The 21,128-nt window shown below is 41.6% G+C and overlaps 1 protein-coding gene across 4 annotated transcripts in view; it reads left to right on the forward strand.

Annotated features, from left to right (window-relative positions):
- SH3PXD2A (SH3 and PX domains 2A) overlaps positions 1 to 21,128 on the forward strand; it is a 332,613-nt gene that overhangs the window by 151,590 nt on the left and 159,895 nt on the right. For all 4 annotated transcript variants that reach the window (XM_043987986.1, XM_043987989.1, XM_043987987.1 and 1 more), the window contains exon 5: positions 15,086 to 15,177. In XM_043987986.1, the coding sequence (XP_043843921.1) occupies positions 15,086 to 15,177 (92 nt within the window). The remainder of the gene's footprint in view (positions 1 to 15,085; positions 15,178 to 21,128) is intronic.

Raw genomic sequence — 21,128 nt, forward strand, 5'->3', positions numbered from 1 at the left:
TGAGGTCACTGCCATCCCCTGTAATGATTCCAAGAGCTGGGGGAACAGCATGGTAAAGAGGCTGTCCCATCCTCAGTGAACAGAAGGCTGAGGTGAGGCGGGTGATACCCAACACATACATGCCTAATTTTGTAAGATTCCTGCTTAGTGTGATGGTGGTTGTGGGTGGGAGATGGACTAGTATTCTTTTCCCTTGCCCCATACACACTTTTTTCTTCCTCATGGTAAAGGAAGGAATAGCTATTACCTCATTTTTCCTTTCCTGCCCTGCCTTCTATCCAGCTCCTGACTTGCTCTGCTCTCCTAACCTCTAAAGTCCTCCATGGTACAACTAGGTTGAAGGATCTCACCTGCCCTGAGGGTCTCTCATTTTGGCCCTTTCCTAGGCCAGCCCAGGATGTTTGTCTGCAGTTCAAGACATTAAAAAAATTATTAAGACTCAAAGCCCTAGGGGCAGGTAGGTGGCACAGTGGATAAAGCACCGGCCCTGGATTCAGGAGGACCTGAGTTCAAATCTTACCTCACACACCTGACATTTACTAGCTGTGTGACCCTGGGCAAGTCACTTAACCCTCATTGCCCTGCACCCCCCCAAAAGGAGTTGGGAAAACACAGGACCCCAACTTCTCCATTTTAAACATCACTCCTCCCAGTCCCTATCTCCAGTTCCTTAGGGCATAAAGAAGGTAGCAGAGCTGTCACCAGATTGGAGTTTGAATATAGGTATATTGGTGATATTTTTTTAAAAATACAACTTTTTTTTAAGCAAGAGAGTAATTTTGCATTTTTGTCTGTTTCAAGGATTGCTAGGATCAAAGAGTTTATCATAGTAATCAGTCTGACGTATTCTCTGTATTTAGCTAGGATAATAAAAGTAGATATAGTCTACTCCTTGTACTTGAAGTTCATCTAGCTTGGTAGAACTTATGTGCCTCATGGGCATAGCCTTCATGAACCCAGGTTTTGAGGCATTTGAAAAAGCCTAATACTGTCTCAGCCATCATATACTTGATCTCATCAGAAAGCAGGACATGGCAACCAAGAGCAATCCTAATTTAGGGTGAAAGCTCTCAAAACATTAAGGAATGGCAGAACCAAGATGGTGGATGAGGGGCAGCCACCCAGCTAAACTCTCCCAATATTCCCCTCCAAACAACTAAGAGGTTGACAGAAACACTGGGGTAGAGGTCTGTTGGAGCCCATATACGTGGTGTCAACAACAGTGGCTGCAGCAGCAGTGGCAACTTCAGGAGCTCTCAGCCAAGAGATAGTAAGGGGGTCAGGCAAATGGTTAGAAAGGGATTATAGGAGACCCTTTATTGGCTCTGAATATAACTGGCATTGATTGGCAACTCTATTGCCCATGCATATTTCTGGATCACAGTTTCAGGGCAGAAAGGAGCACTAGTAGTTGGTCATAAGGAAACAGGGGACCATGGTCACAGTTCCAAGGAGAAAAGGAGTGCTAGCATTTGCAGCTGCAGGAGACCAGGGGATCCTTCCTGTATAAAGACTGGAACATAGATCAGGAGAGCAGTGATCACATCTCTCCCAGGATCACACCACCTTGGAAGCACCAAAAAATGTGCACACACGCCCCCCCCAAATTAGCTCTGAAAACAGCATCATGAAAAAGCCTGAAACTTGGGACAGGGCCTCCCCACCCCAAGATGAGCAGAGTCCAACTTTAACATAAAATTCAAAGTCAAGAAATAGTTTGGGAAAATGAGCAAACAACAACAACAAAAATTTGACCATAAAAAGCTACTAGGTGGCAGAGACATAAACTAAGAGGATGATAACAGTGTGAAAAAAGCTACCCAAAAAAGCTTCAAAGAAAAATGCTAATTGGACCCAAGAACAAGTATTCTGGGAAGAGTTAAAGAACTAAAAGTGTTAGAGGAAAAATAAGGAAAAGAAATGTGATTGATTTAAGACAATTATAAAAAGAGAACTTTTGTAAAAGAGGAAAAAATATTGAAGAAAATAACACCTTCAAAAATAGAATTGGCTAAATTTTAAAAGAGGCACAAAAATCTATTGAAGAGAAGAACTTAAAAAGCAGAATTGGCCAAATGAAAAAAGAGGTACAAAATCTCACTGAAGAAAATAATTTCTTAAAAATTCAAATTGGTCAAGTGGAAGCTAATAAATCCATGAGACTTCAAGAAATAATAAAAACCAAAGTCGAAAGATTGAAAAAGCACTGACCCTGGATTCAGGAGGACCCAAGTTCAAATCTGGCCTCAGACACTTGACACTTAACTAGCTGTGTGATCCTGGGCAAGTCACTTAACCTGCATTGCCCTACAAAGAGTAGTATCATCTCACAAAATAATGAAATGCAAAGGAGGGGAAAAGATATTGTGTAAAGCTTTTCATAAGACCCAATTAACTGAAACTAGAAGGGAAATAACAAACAGAAATAAAATGGAACAGCTCTTCCAACATATTTCAGATCATCAATTCCCATCACCAAGGCCAGTATGGCTACCACCTTTGTAGCTAGTGGAGCTCAATAAAAATAAAGTTGGGAAAACCAGCTGGCCCCACAAATAGACATAGAAAAAATATATGTTGTTGGTGACAGAATTTTAGAAGCACTTAGAGGTCAATTTCCAAGATATTCATTATGTCTGTGGTACCACCATTTACCCCGTCTTCCCTGTTTAAAACTTTATTGTTATTTTAAACTTCTTCCTCATTTTTTCCACTCATGTCTGGTTACCAGGTACTACTGATTTTACCTTTGCAGCATCTTTTGCTTCTGTATCTTCTGCTATATTTCTATCACCACTGCCTTAGTACAGGGAGTAAGGGGATGGAGGATGGGGAAGGGAACAAGCATTTATTAAGTACTTATTATGCGCTAGGCACTGGACTAAATGCTTTATAAATATTATCTTATTTGATCCTCACAACAATCCTGGAGGGGTGGGTGCTTTTGTCTTTGTTCAGTTGTTTAGTCCTGTCAGACTCTTTGTGACCCAGAATGGGGTTTTCTTGGCAAAGCTAATGGAGTGATTTGCCATTTCCTTCTCTAAGTGGATTAAGGCAAACTGAGGTTAAGTAATTTGCCTAGGGTCACATAACTAGTGAGTATGTGAGGCCAAATTTGAACTCAAGTCTTCCTGACTCCAGGCCTAGGTACTATTTTCCCCATTTTATAGTTGAGAAAATGGAGGCAGTCAGAGGGTAAATGACTTGCCCAGGGTCACAATTTGAGGCTGGATTTGAACTTAGGTTTTCCTGACTCCTGGCCCAGCCCTCTATCCACTGTGCCATGTAGTACATCCCTGGACCGATGTAATAACCTATTAAACCTTCCTATACCCATCATCTTCCTACCTAAGTGTCACAAATCTTTTATACTCCTGCCAACTTAATTTTTCTTTTTTTCTTAATTTTTCTTATGCATAGATCTGACCTTGTCATTTCTGTTAAAAAAAATCTTTAGTGACTTTCTCTTGCAAACCTTGTACTTTACTCCCTGATATGTCCTCTTTAATCCAGTGACACTGACTTCTTGGTCATTTCATGAATAAGACCCTCCATTTTTAGGCTCTGGTCATTTTCTTTGGCTGTTCCCCCACTATTGAGACTCCTCTGTTCTACCTACTAACCTCCCTGGCTTATTGGAAAGCCTTCCCCCAAACCCTCTTAGTTTTTTTTGTTGTTGTTTTTTTTGTTTTTTAGTGAGGCAATTGGGGTTAAGTGACTTGCCCAGGGTCACACAGCTAGTAAGTGTTAAGTGTCTGAGGCCGGATTTGAACTCAGGTACTCCTGACTCCAGGGCCAGTGCTCTATCCACTGCGCCACCTAGCTGCTCCCCCTCTTAGTTTTAGTGCCTTCCCTTTGTTAATTATTTATCTTATATAGAGCTTGCTCTGTATATATTTGTTCGTATGTTGTCTTCCCCATTAGATTGTGAATTCCTTGAGGGCAGGAAATGTCTTGCTTCTTTTTGTATATGCATAGCGAATAGAACATAGAAGATGCTTAATAAATGTTTATTGCTCAATCTTGCCTGCTGAGTAAAGTTCATACTCCTTTACCAGACAATCGAGGTCCTCCATAATTTTCATATCACCCTACCTTTCCAGTCATATCCCATAGTACGCATGTGATTGCCTTCCAGTATTATAAACTCTGGCCAAACTGTACAACTCTTCTTCCTGAATATGTGTTGCCTAGCCTGTCTCCCTGCCTTTGTTCTTGGTTTCCTGTGCCTTGGATAGTCTTTATCTATCTCTTTGCCTGTTGAATTCTCACCCATCTATAAAAGCTCAACTCACATGCTTCTTCCTCCATGAATTCTTCCTAGAAACCCCTGGTCAGTAACAATATTTCCCCTTGTGCAACATAGTACTTTGCTTTATGACTCTATAATGATGCACTTACCATGCAATATTGTTATTCGTGTTTGTATTTTATTTCCTTGCTGAGTTACAAGTGGTCTGAGAGAAAGGGCCGTGTCTTACCTAAACTCACTGTCTCTCCCATGCCTAGTACAGTGCTCTTCACATAGAAGATGCTTGTTGATAAATGTTTTTAGAATAAATGAAACATACACAGTGAAGTTTGCATTTTTACTGGCAGATTTAGAATGCTTAAAGATCAGCAAATACATACCTTTCCCATGTCAAGCCAGGATTGCACATCACTCTAGAATGATAATACCTGACATTTAAATAGACCTTCAAAGTCTCTAAAGTGTTTCATTACTTCATTTAAGCCTCTCCACAGCCCTGTGAAGTAGGTACTCCAGGTTTTATTGTCACCATTTTACAGATTAGGAAATTAAGGCTCAGAAAAACTATGACCTACTTATAAACACACTACATGTATCAGAATTGGAATTTGAGCTGAGGTCCTCCTGACTCTGTATTTCACCATGCTCCTGAGTCAGATGGGCAGTATTGCCCATCACGGTGATTCAGACAGTTGAAACCAACCCTTGAGCACAGGGCAGCCAGCTATTCTCTCTGAGGACTTAGAAATGGAAAGGTTGACTGGAAAAACCCAATCTTCCATCTCTCCTCTCTCCTCTGGCCAATCATTCGCTCTCCTTCACTCTTTCAAAACCCAACTTTCACTATTAATTTTTTTTTTTAGGGCAATGAGGGTTAAGTGACTTGCCCAGGGTCACACAGCTAGTAAGTGTTAAGTAAGTGTCTGAGGCCGGATTTGAACTCAGGTACTCCTGAATCCAGGGCCGGTGCTTTATCCACTGCGCCACCTAGCTGCCCCCCACTATTAATTTTAAGCATGTACAAAACAGATTGGCAGGTTGTTGTGAAAATATCCTGAGTTTGGGCAAGGAGGATTGTTTTATATGGCATTTGGGGTCTACACGTCTATCAAATTGGGCTTCAAAAGTATTTCTTCAACTCCATAAATTAATTTAATGGGCAACATGGTTATGCGGTTAATATTTAATGGTTCTGTGGCCACAACAAGGTCTCGGCTTTCATCTGATGGGAAATTGCAGGCCTGGAGAGGCCTGTGCTGAAGGGCTTCAGGCTGGCAATTTTATAAGCTCCTCCATCTGCCTTGACTCCCTCCTTGAAGTACGTGTTTTCCGTGTTTATCCAGGTGATTTAGGAAATAAACTGGAGGCAGGGGAAGTTTTTTAGTGCAATCCACTCACCTATTGCCTGACTAATGATGCTTACGTGTTCCACCCTTTCCTAGGGAGCAGGAAACTAGTTTTTCCAACTAGTTTAAGTGTTCCAATTTCAGTAAGAGATCTTATATTATATATTATAGGCCTAGAGCTTGTATCTTCAGAGGTAGACAAAGGTGGCAAAAGAGGAGCCAGGAGCTGAAGGGTGTTTCTTCCTAGATTTAAGCCCCCTTGGCTCTAGCCTTAATCAAGACAGAGGTTTCTATTGCTGGGAGTTAACTTTCCCAAGCCCCGTTCAGGCAAAAGGCTCCTCTTATGGCTTAGTTGCTTTAAGACCTATTTTTAGATTTGTCGGCAAGGGGCTTGTGGTAGTAGATATCAGTGTGGCAGGAGGTCTTTAATGGAGTACTCCGGGGATCCATGCCTGACCCCACACTATTGTATTGCAGGCATAGATGACATTCTCATCATATTTGCAAATGATACAGAACTGGAAATGGCTAATTGGCACATTAGATAACAGTCAAGATCAGCTATACTTAATAATATTCAGTAGGGATAAATATAAAGTCTTGTACCTAGTTTAAAAAAAAATCCCTTCATATGTACAATATGGGGAGGCTTAGCTCTGAAAACTATCTGAAGATTTTAGTGGACCACAAGCTCAATGGCAGTCAGCAATGTGATAGGGCAGCCAAAAATGCTAATGCCATTCTGGACTGCATGCACTAAGTGGTACTCAGCTTCTAGGAAGAGGGAGAGTGCCCTACTCTACTCTGCCCTGGGCAGAACTCATCTGGTGGATTGTTATCAATTCTGGACACTACAGTTTAAACAAGGTGGTAAGTTGGAGTGTCTAGAGGAGGGCAGTCAGAATGATAAAGGGCCTTGAGTCCATGTCAGGTGGGGATGGGTTGAAGGAACAGGGTATGTTTAACCTGGAGAAGAGTAAATTTACAGGAGGACATGGTAGCTGTCTTCAAGGATTTAAAAGGCTGCCCTGTGGAAGAAGGACTAGATTTGTTCTGTTTGGTCCCAGAGAGCAAAACCATTAATAGCAACAGGTAGAAGTCAGTCAACAAGCATTTTATTAAGCTGCCATGCTCCAGGTGTTGTTCTAAGCACTGGGGTTACAAAGAAGGGCAAAAATAGTCCCCACCCACAAGGAGCTCACATGTTAATGGGGAGATAACATGTAAACAGCTTGGTAAATACTAGATATTGTATGTAAATCCAGGGTAAATTGGAGCCATCTTAGAGGGGAGGTAGTAGCATTGAAAAGAGAGTTGCAAAGAGACCAGTTTTAGCTTTATGGCAGGGAATACTTCCTAACAAATTAGAACTCTCCCAAAGAGGAATAGGCTGCCTGGAGAGGTCTTGGGGGGACAGGGGGAGGAAAAAATCTTCAAATGGAGCCTGGGTAACCATGTGTTACATCCATTGCAGCAGTCATTCCTTTTCTGTATGACTTAGCCTAGATGACTGCTCACATCCCTTTCTTCTCAAACTCTGAGTCCGATTAACCACAAACCTCTGGTTTCCATTCCTAGATTAAGATCCTACTTGATAGCATCTGTACTAGGCCAGACAGAGAGAGATCACTGCGAGATTCATAAGATCATGGGGTCTCTAGCGGGAAGGGACTTTAGAAATTAGGTTGCTCAATCCCTTCATTTTACATCAGAGGAATCTAAGAAGAGTTAAATGATTTGCTCAGACATACAGGTAGCAAGTAGCAGAGCCAGGATTTGAACTGAGGCCTTCTAGCTCCATATCCAGTGTTTTTTCCATGACATAACACTGCCTCTGTTTATGTCTAGTTCATTCATACTTATGACTACTATGACCATAGATGCCAAAACAGGAGTACTTTTTAGAAGAACCAATATCTCTGAAGCTGTCTACCATTGCCTCCAGGACAGACAGGTTCAGCTAAAAGAATTCCAGGATGTTGTATGGGACCTAATATATACAATATGCATATAGCTAAATCATACACAGTGCTTACCTCACATAGGTTGGCCCCATATTGCGACCACACAGGTTGGGGAAATCAGACATCAAAAAGCCAACAGATAGGGGCAGCTAGGTGGCGCAGTGGATAGAGCTCTGGCCCTGGAGTCAGGAGTACCTGAGTTCAAATCCGGCCTCAGACACTTAACACTTACTAGCCATGTGACCCTGGGCAAGTCACTTAACCCCAATTGCCTCACTAAAAAAAAAAAAAAAGCCAACAGATCAGAGCAGTCCTTTCTAAATGGCATCCTGTAAAACTGATGGTCCATACAAACTAGCATAGTTTGTAGTAGCAACAAAAGCACTGTTAGGAGTCAGAAGACCTGGATGTGAATCCTAATTTTGCTATTCAGTAACCTTGATATCGAGCAGCCAATCATGAAAACATTTATTAAATACCTAATATGTGACAGGTACCATGCATTGTAGGCAAGTCACTTCCACTCTCTGGGCCTTAAATTTGTCATCTCTAAAATGAATGGATTAGACTAGGTACCACATCCCCAAATTTAATTTGAACCTGATCTACCAACCTGGATTTAAAATTTCTAACATTGGGGCAGCTAGGTGGCACAGTGGATAAAGCACCAGCCTTGGATTCAGAAGGAACTGAGTTCAAATTTGACCTCAGACACTTGGCACTTACTAGCTGTGTGACCCTGGGCAAGTCACTTAACCCCAATTGCCTCCCTCAAAACAAAAAACAAACAAATAAAATTTCTAACATTGGAGATCAATTTCCAATTAAAATCTTAACAAATTTCTTAAAAGCAGATAAAAAAAAAACTAGAGTCACCCTCTAACTTCCTCTTTGTGTAAATTATCTTTCTGACAATTCTACTTTGAGTGTCAGAAGACTGCATAACTCAGTGCAAGATAAGGGACTTAGCTTGGATAGCAAGGAGAGAGAAGAAGAAAAAAAGCTTTCTTTTCACTCAGGGACACACACACATACAACATAATAATTTAGAATGCACAAATTAAGTCCTCTTCTATATCCTCAAAGCCCTGTTAATTTGAAGCAAATTGATTGGTCTATTTTAAAATTTAGACCTTTCTCTGAGCAACAAAAGCCTTATTTTTTTTCTTTTTTGACTCTTTTCTGAAGGGGAGGAGGGTTCAGATTCTGATTCCCATTTAGTTGTTTCAAAATGCCATTGGCATTATTTGGAGGTTTTTTGGAGCGATTGTGTTGTGAGTTTCAAGAGCTTACTGCCTTTCCTCTGCCATCTTGGCTCCGCCCCCTCAAATGCCATTGGAAAGAAAAAAAAATGAGTCCCACTCAAGACCTTTTATTTTTTTCTGCAGAATCAAGAGCAAACTCAAAAAGGAGACCCCACTGTGTGAACCTCAGTGTTGTAGTGCAGATTTAGTCAAATTGTACCAATTTTCCAAGTACTTACAAGAACATAGTCCATACTTGGAAAAGATAGCAGCAGTCCATTCTGGTGGACATGCCAAAGCAGACCACAAATGACCCATCTGGTTTTGCCAGACGCTCCCCACCCCACCTCCCGCCCAGTCAAAGAGCCTTGGGAACTCAAGTGAAAAGGATTCCAGTTCTGAATTGGAGAGACCCACTTACCCAAGTTGAGCCACTGATCAAGTCTGGACTGGGAACTCAATGGATTCCTGCTGGTGCCAACCACCCAAAGTCAAAAACAGGATTCAGTTGATCAGGGGATCTTCAAATCTCAGATGAATTCCCAAAATGTCAACCTGAAAATTAATAAAATGAACAATATAATAAAATTAAGGTCTCTCATTGGAGCAGAGGAGATATAACTCATGATACCACCTAGCAAAGTAGGAGTACCCAAAGGATGGGGCCGAAAACAGCTTATATAGGTACAAAAAACCAAATAGAGCACGTGAAATGGCTGCCCTTGGTTGATTAGTTACTGCTAGATGGGTTCGTTCTTGAAAACCTTCCTCTTTCAAGGAATTACTCGCCCACACAATCCAATCAAAATTTAAGTAAAAGTTTTTTATTATTTGGCACCCAGAGGCACGGCTGGGAGAAGAAGCCTAGACTTCAACGCCCAGGGAGGTACAGGTTTATGGCATGTTCCTTAATCAAGAGAGCCATAGAGGTATGGCTGGGAGAAGTGTAACTTCAAACTCTCCGAACAAAGAAGAAGATGACAATTTTATAGAGGCAAGAAGGGAGTGGGGGGAGAGACCTAAGACTGAAAAGTGACAGCAGTTTGAAAATGATGATGTTAGCTATTTGGATATATGAATAATAAAAACTCCACGTTTCTAACTCGAAATTATTGTCACTCCCTGGTCCTAATCACATAGCAAACATGACTGGCTCCCAACTAAGCTCATGTTGTAAATTCAAGGAGTCCAGCTTTCTGGGTGGCTGCTTTATTATCTGTTTGACCAACCACGACCAGGTTAATAAACTACTTTGCTTCTCCAAGTAAAAGGTAATCTCTGACCCCAACAAGCTGATCAACTGCATTTCTCCATGGTCATAGTGTCCCCCTCAGGGCCAGAGCATCCCTAACTGGACTCAGGCCTACCAGGCTGCTACTACAATTACCTTTTGTTTCACCTGTTAAGTTTTTGGTTTTGTTTTTTTACATAAGCTGGCAATCAGAGGCTAGAATTGACAAAGTTTGGTCAGCCCTGGGCAATTCATTGGTCTGAGGAAAGGAAACAAAAAGAAGTCAGTCACTTCTTAAATAATTGAGTTTGTCAGTGGTTAACAGTTCTAAATAACCAGAGGTCATGAAAAAGCACCTGAGAATATTTGGGATATTTATTCTAAAAAGCTGGGACAATTAACTCTTTTGTCTCCTGTTGTTTTCACTTATGATTTTTTGAAATATAGCTCTGAAAAAAAAACAGCCTTTGAAAAAGCCCATTGTGATGGGGCAGCTAGGTGGCACAGTGGATAGAGCACTGGCCCTGGAGTCAGGAGTACCTGAGTTCAAATCCAGCCTCAGACACATAACACTTACTAGCTGTGTGACCCTGGGCAAGTCACTTAACCCCAATTGCCTCACTAAAAAAAACCCCCAAATTAGGGCAGCTAGGTGGCGCAGTGGATAGAGCACCGGTCCTGGAGTCAGGAGGACCTGAGTTCAAATTTGGCCTCAGACACTTAACACTTACTAGCTGTGTGACCCTGGGCAAGTCACTTAACCCCAATTGCCTCACTAAAAAAAAAAAAAGCCCATTGTGATTCAAATAGAGCTACTTGACTATGCCTTTAAACCCAAATCACTCTGGCTTTCATTGATTGTCCAATAATAGGTCCCTAGCCCCTCTTGCTGCTGTTTGGGTTTTGATTGCTCTTGAGTCAGTGTAAATAGCACTTGTTTTTTGTTCTGGCCAGAAACTCTGAGGGTCTTCACCTCCTAGATTGATTCTTTTATAATGGCAAACTATGTCATCTTTTGTCTCAATTCCTACCTAGTCCTTAATCACTGAATGGGCCTTGCCTCAACCAAACATACTTGGGAAATACCTTAGCTTAAAAAGGCCTAGGTCTCCCACTGCATCCTGGGCGATTGCCAGTCATCTTGATTTATGTCTTTTTTTTGGGGGGGGGCAGTTGGGGTCAAGTGACTTGCCCAGGGTCACACAACTAGCAAGTGTTAAGTGTCTGAGGCCGGACCGGAACTTAGGTACTCCTGAATCCAGGGCTGGCGCTCCATCCACTGCGCCATCTAGCCGCCCCTTGATTTATGTCTTACCAGTGGACTAGGATGACTCTGAAGGAGAGAGGCTGATGACTTTGCACCTTTCTGCCTCACTCAAAGCCAATTCACTCACAAGTCAAGATATCACCCTTGTGATGCCATTGGTCCTCTTCAAGAATGAAGGATGAATAGCAACAACAGTTTCTTATTCCCCAACAAACACTCTTCAACTCAGAGACAACAACTGTTCCACCAACAAGACACCCCATCTCTTGGTCGTGGGCATTTTCTCTGCCTGTCCCCCATGCCTGGAAACTCTCCCTCCTGAACAGCAACTACCAACTCCCTGGCTTCCTTTAAGTCCCAACTAAAATGATACCTCCTACAGTAATTCTTTCTCAGTTCTTCTTAATTCTTTTAATTAGTTCCTATTTATCCGGCATGTAGCTTTTTCTACATATTTGTTTACTTATCTCCCTCATTGGCTTGTGAACTCCTTGAGAGTTAAGGAATGTCTTTTCCCTGTTTTTAATATCTCCAGCACTTAGCACAGTTCCTGTCACATTGTGGGTGCTAAATAAATCTTTTCTCTTTCTTTCTGCTTTTCTTTCTTCCTTCTTTTTCCTTCCTTTCTCTTTTTCCTTTCTCCCCCTCCTTCCTTCTCTTTCTCTCCTTCCTTTGTTTCATCTCCTCCTCCTTGTCTTCCTTGTCTTCCTTCTCCTTCTCTCTCTGTGTGAGATTCTTCTTGGATGCATATGGATGGCTATTCTCTTCATAGCAGCCCTGTTTCCTCTTCTCTCAGGAAATTAAATGAGTCATCCAGTAAATATGGGCATTTTTGTGGTAGCAGGGCAATGATGACTAAGAAGAGCCTAGCCAACTACTTCTTCTCAATTATGGTTTCTGATGGCTATATCTCAGTCTGTTGGAACATACTTGTTTGATGGGATTGAAAAATCACAAAGAATCTAGGAAACTTTAGTTTATGACAAGTTAAGAAACAAAGGTTTTATTGTTCCTAGAGAATAATAACATTGAAGATTTGACATGTATTCTTGATGATTGAAGAAAGGAAATGCACAATTGCTTTTGCCCACCTGGGAAATAAATGTCTCATAATTTCTAGTTGTTTTATGTTTATTGTTTTGTTCAGATGGAATTCATTTGAATCCATTCTTATGCCATAATTGCCCCTTTCTTATTTCTGTTAATGTAAATCCATGTAATCTTTTAAAGATCTTTTTAAAATAAAAGGTGTCACTACTAAAATTATTTAACACTATTTTTTTTCATACTTGGTCTAAAATGAAATGGATTGTTTTTATAAGATTTTCTTGAAATATTTTTTAATCATAAAAATGCTCCAATACCTTATTTTCTTTTCCAAGAAAAAAGTAAAACATAAGTGGTAAAATGGTTTTAAAAATTCTCATCAAAAGCATTGACTTTGGGCATATCTCATGAGAAAACCTTTTGTCTTATTTTTGCAAAATAGAATAAAAATTAAAGAGGTCAGTTTACTGGAAGGAATAGATTAAATCTTCTTGTCTGTATAGGAAAACCTAAAATAACTAATCAGTAAAATGAGGACCTGAACTATATTATTTCTTTTCAGTTTGTAACTATAAGATGTTCTCTGAAGGAAAACAACAACTAAGTGCCACTGATGGCTAACAATATAAAACTGATTAGACCAATAACGTTGGTGGCTTTGGGGCAGGACAGTAAAGGAGATGCAATTGCTGGGCCTAGAGTACAACCTTGGACATGTCCCTTACTCCCTTTGTGCCTCAGTTTCCTACTTTGTAAAAACTGAATAGGTTAAGCAAGTTGATCTCACAGGACTCATCCAGTCCTGATATCCAGATGTGCTTTGGTGATATCTATTTCCCCGTAAATAATGGACCCACCAGCTCTGGCCTGTTCCCTTCAACAAAGAATGATTTTAGGAGCTTGTCCTAGGAAGCTGATTTGTACAGGTTTTCTCTGGGATCAGAGACCCTTTTGTCTGCAAAATAAAGGGGTTCAGTTGTCTTTTCCTGTTATGGGGCGCTCCATTTAATAAGACTCTGTGACTGTTCAGCCAAAAGGCTTCTTTGTCTGAGCTGAAGATCCAAACTCATCACTGTCCTTTGCTTGTTCCTTCCCCCCAGGAAAGAAGCCATGTCATTCTGCACAAAGAGATATTCCATTTGGCCCAAGTTTGATTTTAATTTTAAAACAGCCTGTTAGCTGTTGGGGTTAGTGGTGGCCAAACAGATGGTTGGCACTTTTTCTGCTCCCTCAAAGACAAGAATTCCCTCATTTATGCCGAAATGGAACACTCATTCACTCCCACTCCATCTTCCACTTTGGCATAAGCTGTTTCCCTCCCATGCATGCAAGGTACTCCCTGCCCCCTTCCTTTGGTTAGAAACCTTACTTTCCTTCAGGGCTTAATATAGGTACCACCTCCTATGCAGAGGTCCTTGAATTTAAATATATATTAAATCAAATCATTATATATGTATGTATGTATATATATATATACACACACACACATACACATACATGCACATGTATATACACATATTTATTTTAAACATATTTGAAAATACATTAAAATATACATATAAATTTATTAAATTAGGTATATATTATATACGTGTATATATACACATATACATACATACAAATATATATACATAGATATCTGTGTATACTCTTTTAGTGTAATTGGTTTCCTTCTAATCTCACGGACTTAATTTTGTGCATTTAAATTGATTATTCTGAGAAGGGGTCCATAGGCTTTACCAGATTGCCCAAGGGACCCAGGACACAAATTTATTTATTTATTTGTGAGGCAATTGGGGTTAAGTGACTTGTCCAAGGTCACACAGCTAGTAAATGTTAAATGTCTGAGGCTGGATTTGAACTCAGGTACTCCTGACTCCAGGGCCAGTGCTCTATCCACTGTGCTACCTAGCTGCCCCCACAAAAATGTTTTAAGAACCCTTGCCAGTGAAAAATGGAGCCTTTCCTGATTTCCCTAATAACCAGGGTCTAGTTGTTGTTATTTCCTGCCTCATATCTTGAACTTAGGAACAACAACAACAACCACCACCAAGCAAGTGTTAAGCAGGGAATATGCTAAGGCAGGGGATACAAATATTTTGAAAAAGCCACACAGTCCCTACCCTGATGGAACTCACATTCTATGTGAATTCTATATCCTCCTTAGTAAGAATGCCTGCTCATTGAGGGCAGGGACGGTTGTTGGGTGCCCTCTCACCCCCATTTTATCTCTATTCCCCATCCATCACAATGTAGAGGGCTTAATAAATGCTTTTTTAATGTTCCCTGCACCTCAAAGGCTCGTAAGGTAGTCTTGGCTCTGTTGCTTAACTAGCTGTGTAACTCTATGCAACTCCTATTACATCTCTGACCCTCAATAAAAACGGATAACAGTGTCAGACCAGGCTAATTCACAAGGCTATTGTGTGGATGGAATGAGATTTTACTTGGAATTTTAAAAATTCTAATTATTTAGTAGTTTTTTTAAAAGTTTTCCCAACTATCCTGAGAGCTCCCTGTTTTCTTTAGAGGTCTTCTCATTTCTTTATCTCCCCCATCATGTAGCCAAGTGCAAGGTTTGCCCCAGAGTTGCTGTCTATTAAGTACTTGGTGGCTGGTGGTCTCCACGGGCCAGCCAGGGTTTGGTCCCTGCCATGGTTGGCCTTAATTGCTTCCCTTGCAGGTACCAGGTTCTTCTTTCATGCCCTTTCTTGTTTTTTTTTTATTCCCCCAGGCACTTGTCCGCCTGCCCCCTCACATCTCTCAGTGCGATGAAGTCTTTCGGTTCTTCGAGGCCCGGCCGGAGGACGTCAATCCCCCCAAAGAGTAAGTGCCATGACCAGCCCTTCCTTTGATCAGCTCTGTGGCTCAGAGAGATACCAAAGTCCATTCAGAGCAGCCTGGTTTGTGGGTTGGAAGACACTCAGTGTGTCTGGTTGTTTGCAGATGTTATGGGGGAAGGTAACAACAAAGGGGGAATGGCCTGTGATCAAAACAAGTGAAGGGGGAAGAAAATCCAGACAAACCCCAGCCTGCTCCTTCCTGGTTCCCTGCTGATAGAACTAATTAGAGCCCTTGTCCTGTTTATTCCTCTTACCTCCTTATCAGCCAGGGGTCATTAAACCTCTAGGAGTCAGTAATGGGCCCAGCAGGAGAGGAAATAGAGTTCCTGAAAAATGGGTATCAGTTCTTTTTTTTTTAGTGAGGCAATTGGGGTTAAGTGACTTGCCTAGGGTCACACAGCTAGTAAGTGTTAAGTGTCTGAGGCCGGATTTGAACTCAGGTACTCCTGACTCCAGGGCCGGTGCTCTATCCACTGTGCCACCTAGCTACCCCGGGTATCAGTTCTTAATGGATGTGGGTGTCACTGCCACAACCAGTTGAGTTACTTTGGGCTCGGAATGTCATGTCTGGGACTGCTTCTGGGGAAAAGAGGGATGGACTTGAATGGAATACTTGTTTAGGAGGTTTCTTCTATTTTCAATCAACCAACAGCCATTAAGTGCCTACTGTGTGCCAAGCACTGTAGAGAAAATGTGGGAAATCTTTGGAAAATCTGGTCATCTGGATGTTTAGGGATCCTGCTGAGAAAGAAAGGCCAGTCATAGTCAAGCCATAGCTCTCCCCAATACTGCAGGTCTAGGGCAAAGAAGACTGGAGAGAAAAGGTAATTATAGGGTTGACCTTTGTGGGTATTATTTGACTATTGGCTCCTTGTTCTGCTCCCTAGATGTATATGTGTGTATGTATGTGTATGTGGGGAGTAGAAGAAAGGAAGGAGGGAAGAGAGAAATAAAGAAAGAAGGGTACAGAGGCAGAGAGAGGTTAGCAGCCACTTATACAGAGGAAGGCTGTACTCACTGGGTTTGATGGCCACTATTCTCTACAAGAGGTGTCATAGCTAAAAGAGAGAAGCTGGTGAAGCAAGGTGGTTGGCAGAGGAGCAGCACTCTCAAAGAGCTGAGGACATGGAAGGATTTAACTTCCTTTAAAACTTGTTTAACATCAGAATCGTTCTGTTTCCTAGCAAGTCCCAAATGTGACTAGGAGACAAAGCTCGTGAGTTCTCTTCCTGATCCCATTCTCCTACTCTACCCAATGCTCATGTGACCAACACTCATGGTCCACTTTTTCCTTCCTTCACATGACCATCCCATTGCCATATACACACACACACAAGCACCCACACACACAAACATACACGTCCCCTGGACGAAAGGTAAAAAGAACCTGGAGGAGAGTGACTCAGCTGAAATCTCCCGGGCCAGGGGCACTTCGACCTTTAAGGTCAATGGAACATTTTTAAACCTTAGAATACTTTAACATAATGATGAGTCTTTCTCTCTTCTACGCCCATCAATACTCATGACCCTTGGGAGCTGGGGATTTTTCCTCAACCTGACTCTGTCACTCCTACACTTTGTACTCCCTCATACAGCTGGGAATTTCCAGTCTTGAATTTCTTCCTAGCATCTCAATTAAACCTACCAATTAAGGGGCTCTGTAGTGGGTGCTGGCTGAGACTTGGTGGAGGGGGTGGTTGAATGGTGAGTCCCTCAAAATAGAAGCTTCTAAAGGAGCTTAGTCTCTTTCCAAGTTCCTTTTTCCACCCCCTATCAAATGTTATCTCCTCCATGAAGCCTTCCTTGATTACTCCCAGCTGGAAGGGATTTCTACCCCATCCACTTTCATAGCGCTTTATAATCCTTTGATTCACTTCTCATATTTTACCTCTTTTTTTCCTGTGCATGTCTTATCACTACTTCCTAATATGGACTGTGTCTTCAGAGTAAATCTTTTATTTAACCGCATGTCTTGATTGATTGAATGAATGGATGCATTCCAGACAGAAGAGAGAAAGAGAACACTATTTTTATATTACTCCTAGAGATTCAGAGATAACTTAATTCATTTAATTTGCAGAGAGGAAAACAGAAGCAGCGTGCATTAAAGGCCTGCCCCTTGGGTCAGACAGCTAGCTAGCAACTAGCAGAGTAGGACTAAAACCCAGGCCTAATGTCAACTTCCCGGCAACACTCACAACACCTGAACAAACCATGCCCCCATAGCAGTTCTCTCTTCCCTGAGCAGACACTTCTAGTCACCCTGTAACTTGTGTTCCTACCAGTTACTCTAATGGAAGGGGAAAGCCAATTTTCCCTAATGAGGCAGGTGACCTTGAAAAGCTAATGGAGAGGGGGCATTTGAGTGGTCCTTGTCTAAAGGATGAAGAAATGATGGATAGTAATTCTAAGTAAAGCTCTGGTCCTCTATTGGCCTGATTCTCTATTTGGAAACTGGATGAAAGGGTCCTAGATCCAAAGTAATCATTTAGTCTACCTCCTTTTTTACAGATGAGGAAACTGAGGCCCAGGGAGTTAAGTGACTTGCCCAAGGTCAAACACATAATAGGTAGGATTTGAAACCAGGTCTTCTGACTCCAAGTGTTAATGTTTCTTTTTTCTTCCTTCCTTCCTTCCTTCCTTCCTTCCTTCCTTCCTTCCTTCCTTCCTTCCTTCCTTCCTTCCTTCCTTCCTTCATCCCTCCTTCCTTCCTTCTTTCCTTTCTTCTTTCTCTCTCTTTCTTTCCTTCCATTTTTCTTTCTCTTTCTTTCTCTCTCTTCTTCTCTCTCTCTTCCTTTCTTTCTTCTATCATTTTGAACTTAACAAACATCAGCAAACATGAATACAACAATATCCAAAGAAAAAGAGGAAACTGAGTCTCTATCATGTATATCCCATTTTTAAAAAACTACTAAATTCAGCACAACAATAACCATGCTTCCCTGCTCATCTCTGTTCCCTTTCAAACTTATTTCTGGTTTTTTCTCTGTATTTCATGTTTCATTGACAATCTTTTCTTTCTTTTGAGCCAGCATTCTTTGTCCTGTACCACTCTGACCTCATCCATTTGGATATTCCTTTCCCTGCTACATATTACAGTTGATCCCCTCTATCTGTAGAATTCTAGCCTGTGTTCTTTCATGAATTCTCCGTAGAGGACTTATACCATATAATGGATCCTTCTTCTGTTTCTTAAAAAAAAATCTTGGACTCAAGAGCAGCACTCATCTCTTCTTCCTGGCCCATCATCTTTTCTGGTCACATGTGTTCTTAATGATGCGCTATTTCTTCCTGGGTGAGAGGCAGCTTGACAGAGGAGGCAGAAGGAGGGATAGAATGGCCCTGAGGTCAGATAGACTTGACTGGGGCAGTAGGAAGGAGGGAGAGTAACAGGAAAATTAGAAAGAGGAGTGGGGAAAAAATAATGAGTTTAGCTTTGAACAAGTTGAGTTGAAGATGCCTACAAGACACCCAGTTTGCTTTGTCCAGTAGGAAGTTGGAAATGTGAGACGAGGCCAGGAGTGCTTAGAGCTGGACGAATAGATCTGATAATCAATCATCTGGATAGAGACAATAATTGAATCTTTGGGAACTGATGAGACCACCAAGGGAAATAGCGTAGAGGAAGAAGAGAAGAGGGTCCTGCACAGAGTCTTGGGAGATACCCACAGTTAGTAGGCATGACCTGGCATGCACCTGATGGATGAAGGTCCATCCAAGGAAACAGAAGCCTGGTCAGGTGGGAGAGGAACCAGGAGAAAACATTGCCATGAAAACCTAGAGAAAAGAGAGTTTCAAGCAGAAGAGGGAGATTGACTGTGACATGGATCACAGAGTGGTCAAGATAGATTGGAGCCAGATTGTGAAGTTTGATGCCAAACAGAGGAATCTATATATTCATTAGACACAAAAGGGAACCACTGAAGTCTCTTGAGTGATCTGATCTGACCTGTGCTTGAAGAAGATCAATCTGGAGGAGAAAAATATTGTTAGCTATTTGAAGGGTAGATTAGAGAAGGAAGAGGCTGGATAGAAGGAAACCAATCAGGAAGCTATTTTGACAGTCCCAGAAGAAGGGATAAGGGTATGAACTGGTGAGGTTGTGGTAGAAGTGGAGAGAAGGGGACAGATGTGGCAGGAACCTTTCTGTGTTCTATATTCTAGCACCTATCAACAGTGCCTTGCATATGATTATTAGGGGCTTAATATTTGTTCAATAGATTGAATTGCACTGAATTGACCTTCTTCAGCAGGGCTGGGAGTGTGCTGGATCTGCTTAGATTCTGAATTAGTCCTGAGGGTTCTAGGGTCTCAGTGGCCACAGGGTAGACCAAGGACAATAGCAATGATGACCTTGGCCCTGGGAGCAGTGTTTAGCCCGGGCAGGGTGCTTCCTAAGGCTTTCCTCACCAGCTCCTGACTTCTCTAGCTTGGTAGCCCAGTATTTGTTTCTGTATTAGCTCCTCTCTGGAATTGGGAGGAACTGGTGTGTGTGTGTGTGTGTGTGTGTGTGTGTGTGTGTGTGTGTGTGTGTGTGTTTGTGTGTAGGTGTGGACCCATGTGTTCCATCCTTGATCGTAGAGGTCAAAGAGATTTCAGCAAAATTTTCACAACTCTTTCCAGATTTTATCCTTTCTGAAGAGTAATAATTATAATAACAACAGCAACGACATTTCTGTCCTTTCTTCAGCTTCCTTAGACTCTGCTTTCAGGCATTCTCTGTTTCTCTCCTTCACTGTCTTTCCCTCTCCTGATACCTTCTCAAATACAAGCACTGGATCAAATAACGGTGTGTTTTGAGTCAGAGGAGCCGCTTATCAAATTATCAAAGCCTTTCAATTTAATTGGAATTTCACAGATAACCCCAGAGCCTCTTTCAAGTGTCCAGCTCCAGTGGGCCATTGAGAATTCATTTTGTAGAGAGGTTTCCTTTTTCAGGTTAGTCTGGGGAGGTCTCCCTCGGACCACACTGCCTCTGGGGTGTGCTTGCACTGCTTCAGCTCACACAGGCTCCCTTGAGTCAAGGTCAGTTTACTTCCTTAGAAAGTAGAAGCTGTCTTCTTGAGTTTCAGCTCTCATTGTTAAAAAAATAAAATAAAAATCATTGACTGGAGTGCAGAAAAGATGTGCATTTATAGAAACCTTTGATGTGCTCAGCGCTCATAGAAGTCCCCTTCTAGTTTTATGTTACTTCTCCTCAGACCCAAAAAAGGTTGTCTCATTCCCTCTTATGTTGCTTCTTTGGGCTTCCCGGGAGCCACCTGGTGCTGAACAGCTTCAATGATTTTCTATTTCGAGTATTTATATTGACTTTGAGTTGATACACTTTTGGGAGAACTGAGCTCTTGTCTGTCTATAAGACTGGGGAAACCCAATGTATTTTGTGTCCCAGTAAATAGAAAGGGAGGGGAAAGGAAGGAAGAGGTTGCTAGAAGAAAATCACCTATAGGGACCAACCCATGATCTCCTTGGAAACTTTCCTTGAGTAATGGGATCACAAAAGGGAGTGAATGAGCAGAGTCAAACCCACCATCTTAAATGGAAAAGAAGCTAAGAATGTTAGCTCTAAAAGGGACCCTTGGAACTTCAGAATTCCGATAACTGGATCAGACTAAAATCCTCTTGAGGGCAAAAATGTTCTTTTGTTTTGTTCTGTTCTGTCTTTGTATCTCCAGGGACTTGCACATATTAGACACTTGATATATGCTTTTTGAATTGTTAACTGATAGATTTAGAAGGATCCATGTATATCATCTCTTCTGTCCTCTTTTCTAGTTGGGGGATCTGAGGACCAGAGAGGGGAAGTGATTCAGTTAAGAGCACACAGTGAGTTTGGGACAGAATCACATTCAGGAATTGTTCATGTTACACCACACTGATACTCCTATATGGTCATTAATTTTTTTTTTTTAGGGCAATGAGGGTTAAGTGACT

Source organism: Dromiciops gliroides, chromosome 2, assembly GCF_019393635.1.
Source record: "Dromiciops gliroides isolate mDroGli1 chromosome 2, mDroGli1.pri, whole genome shotgun sequence".
NCBI lineage: Eukaryota > Metazoa > Chordata > Mammalia > Microbiotheria > Microbiotheriidae > Dromiciops > Dromiciops gliroides.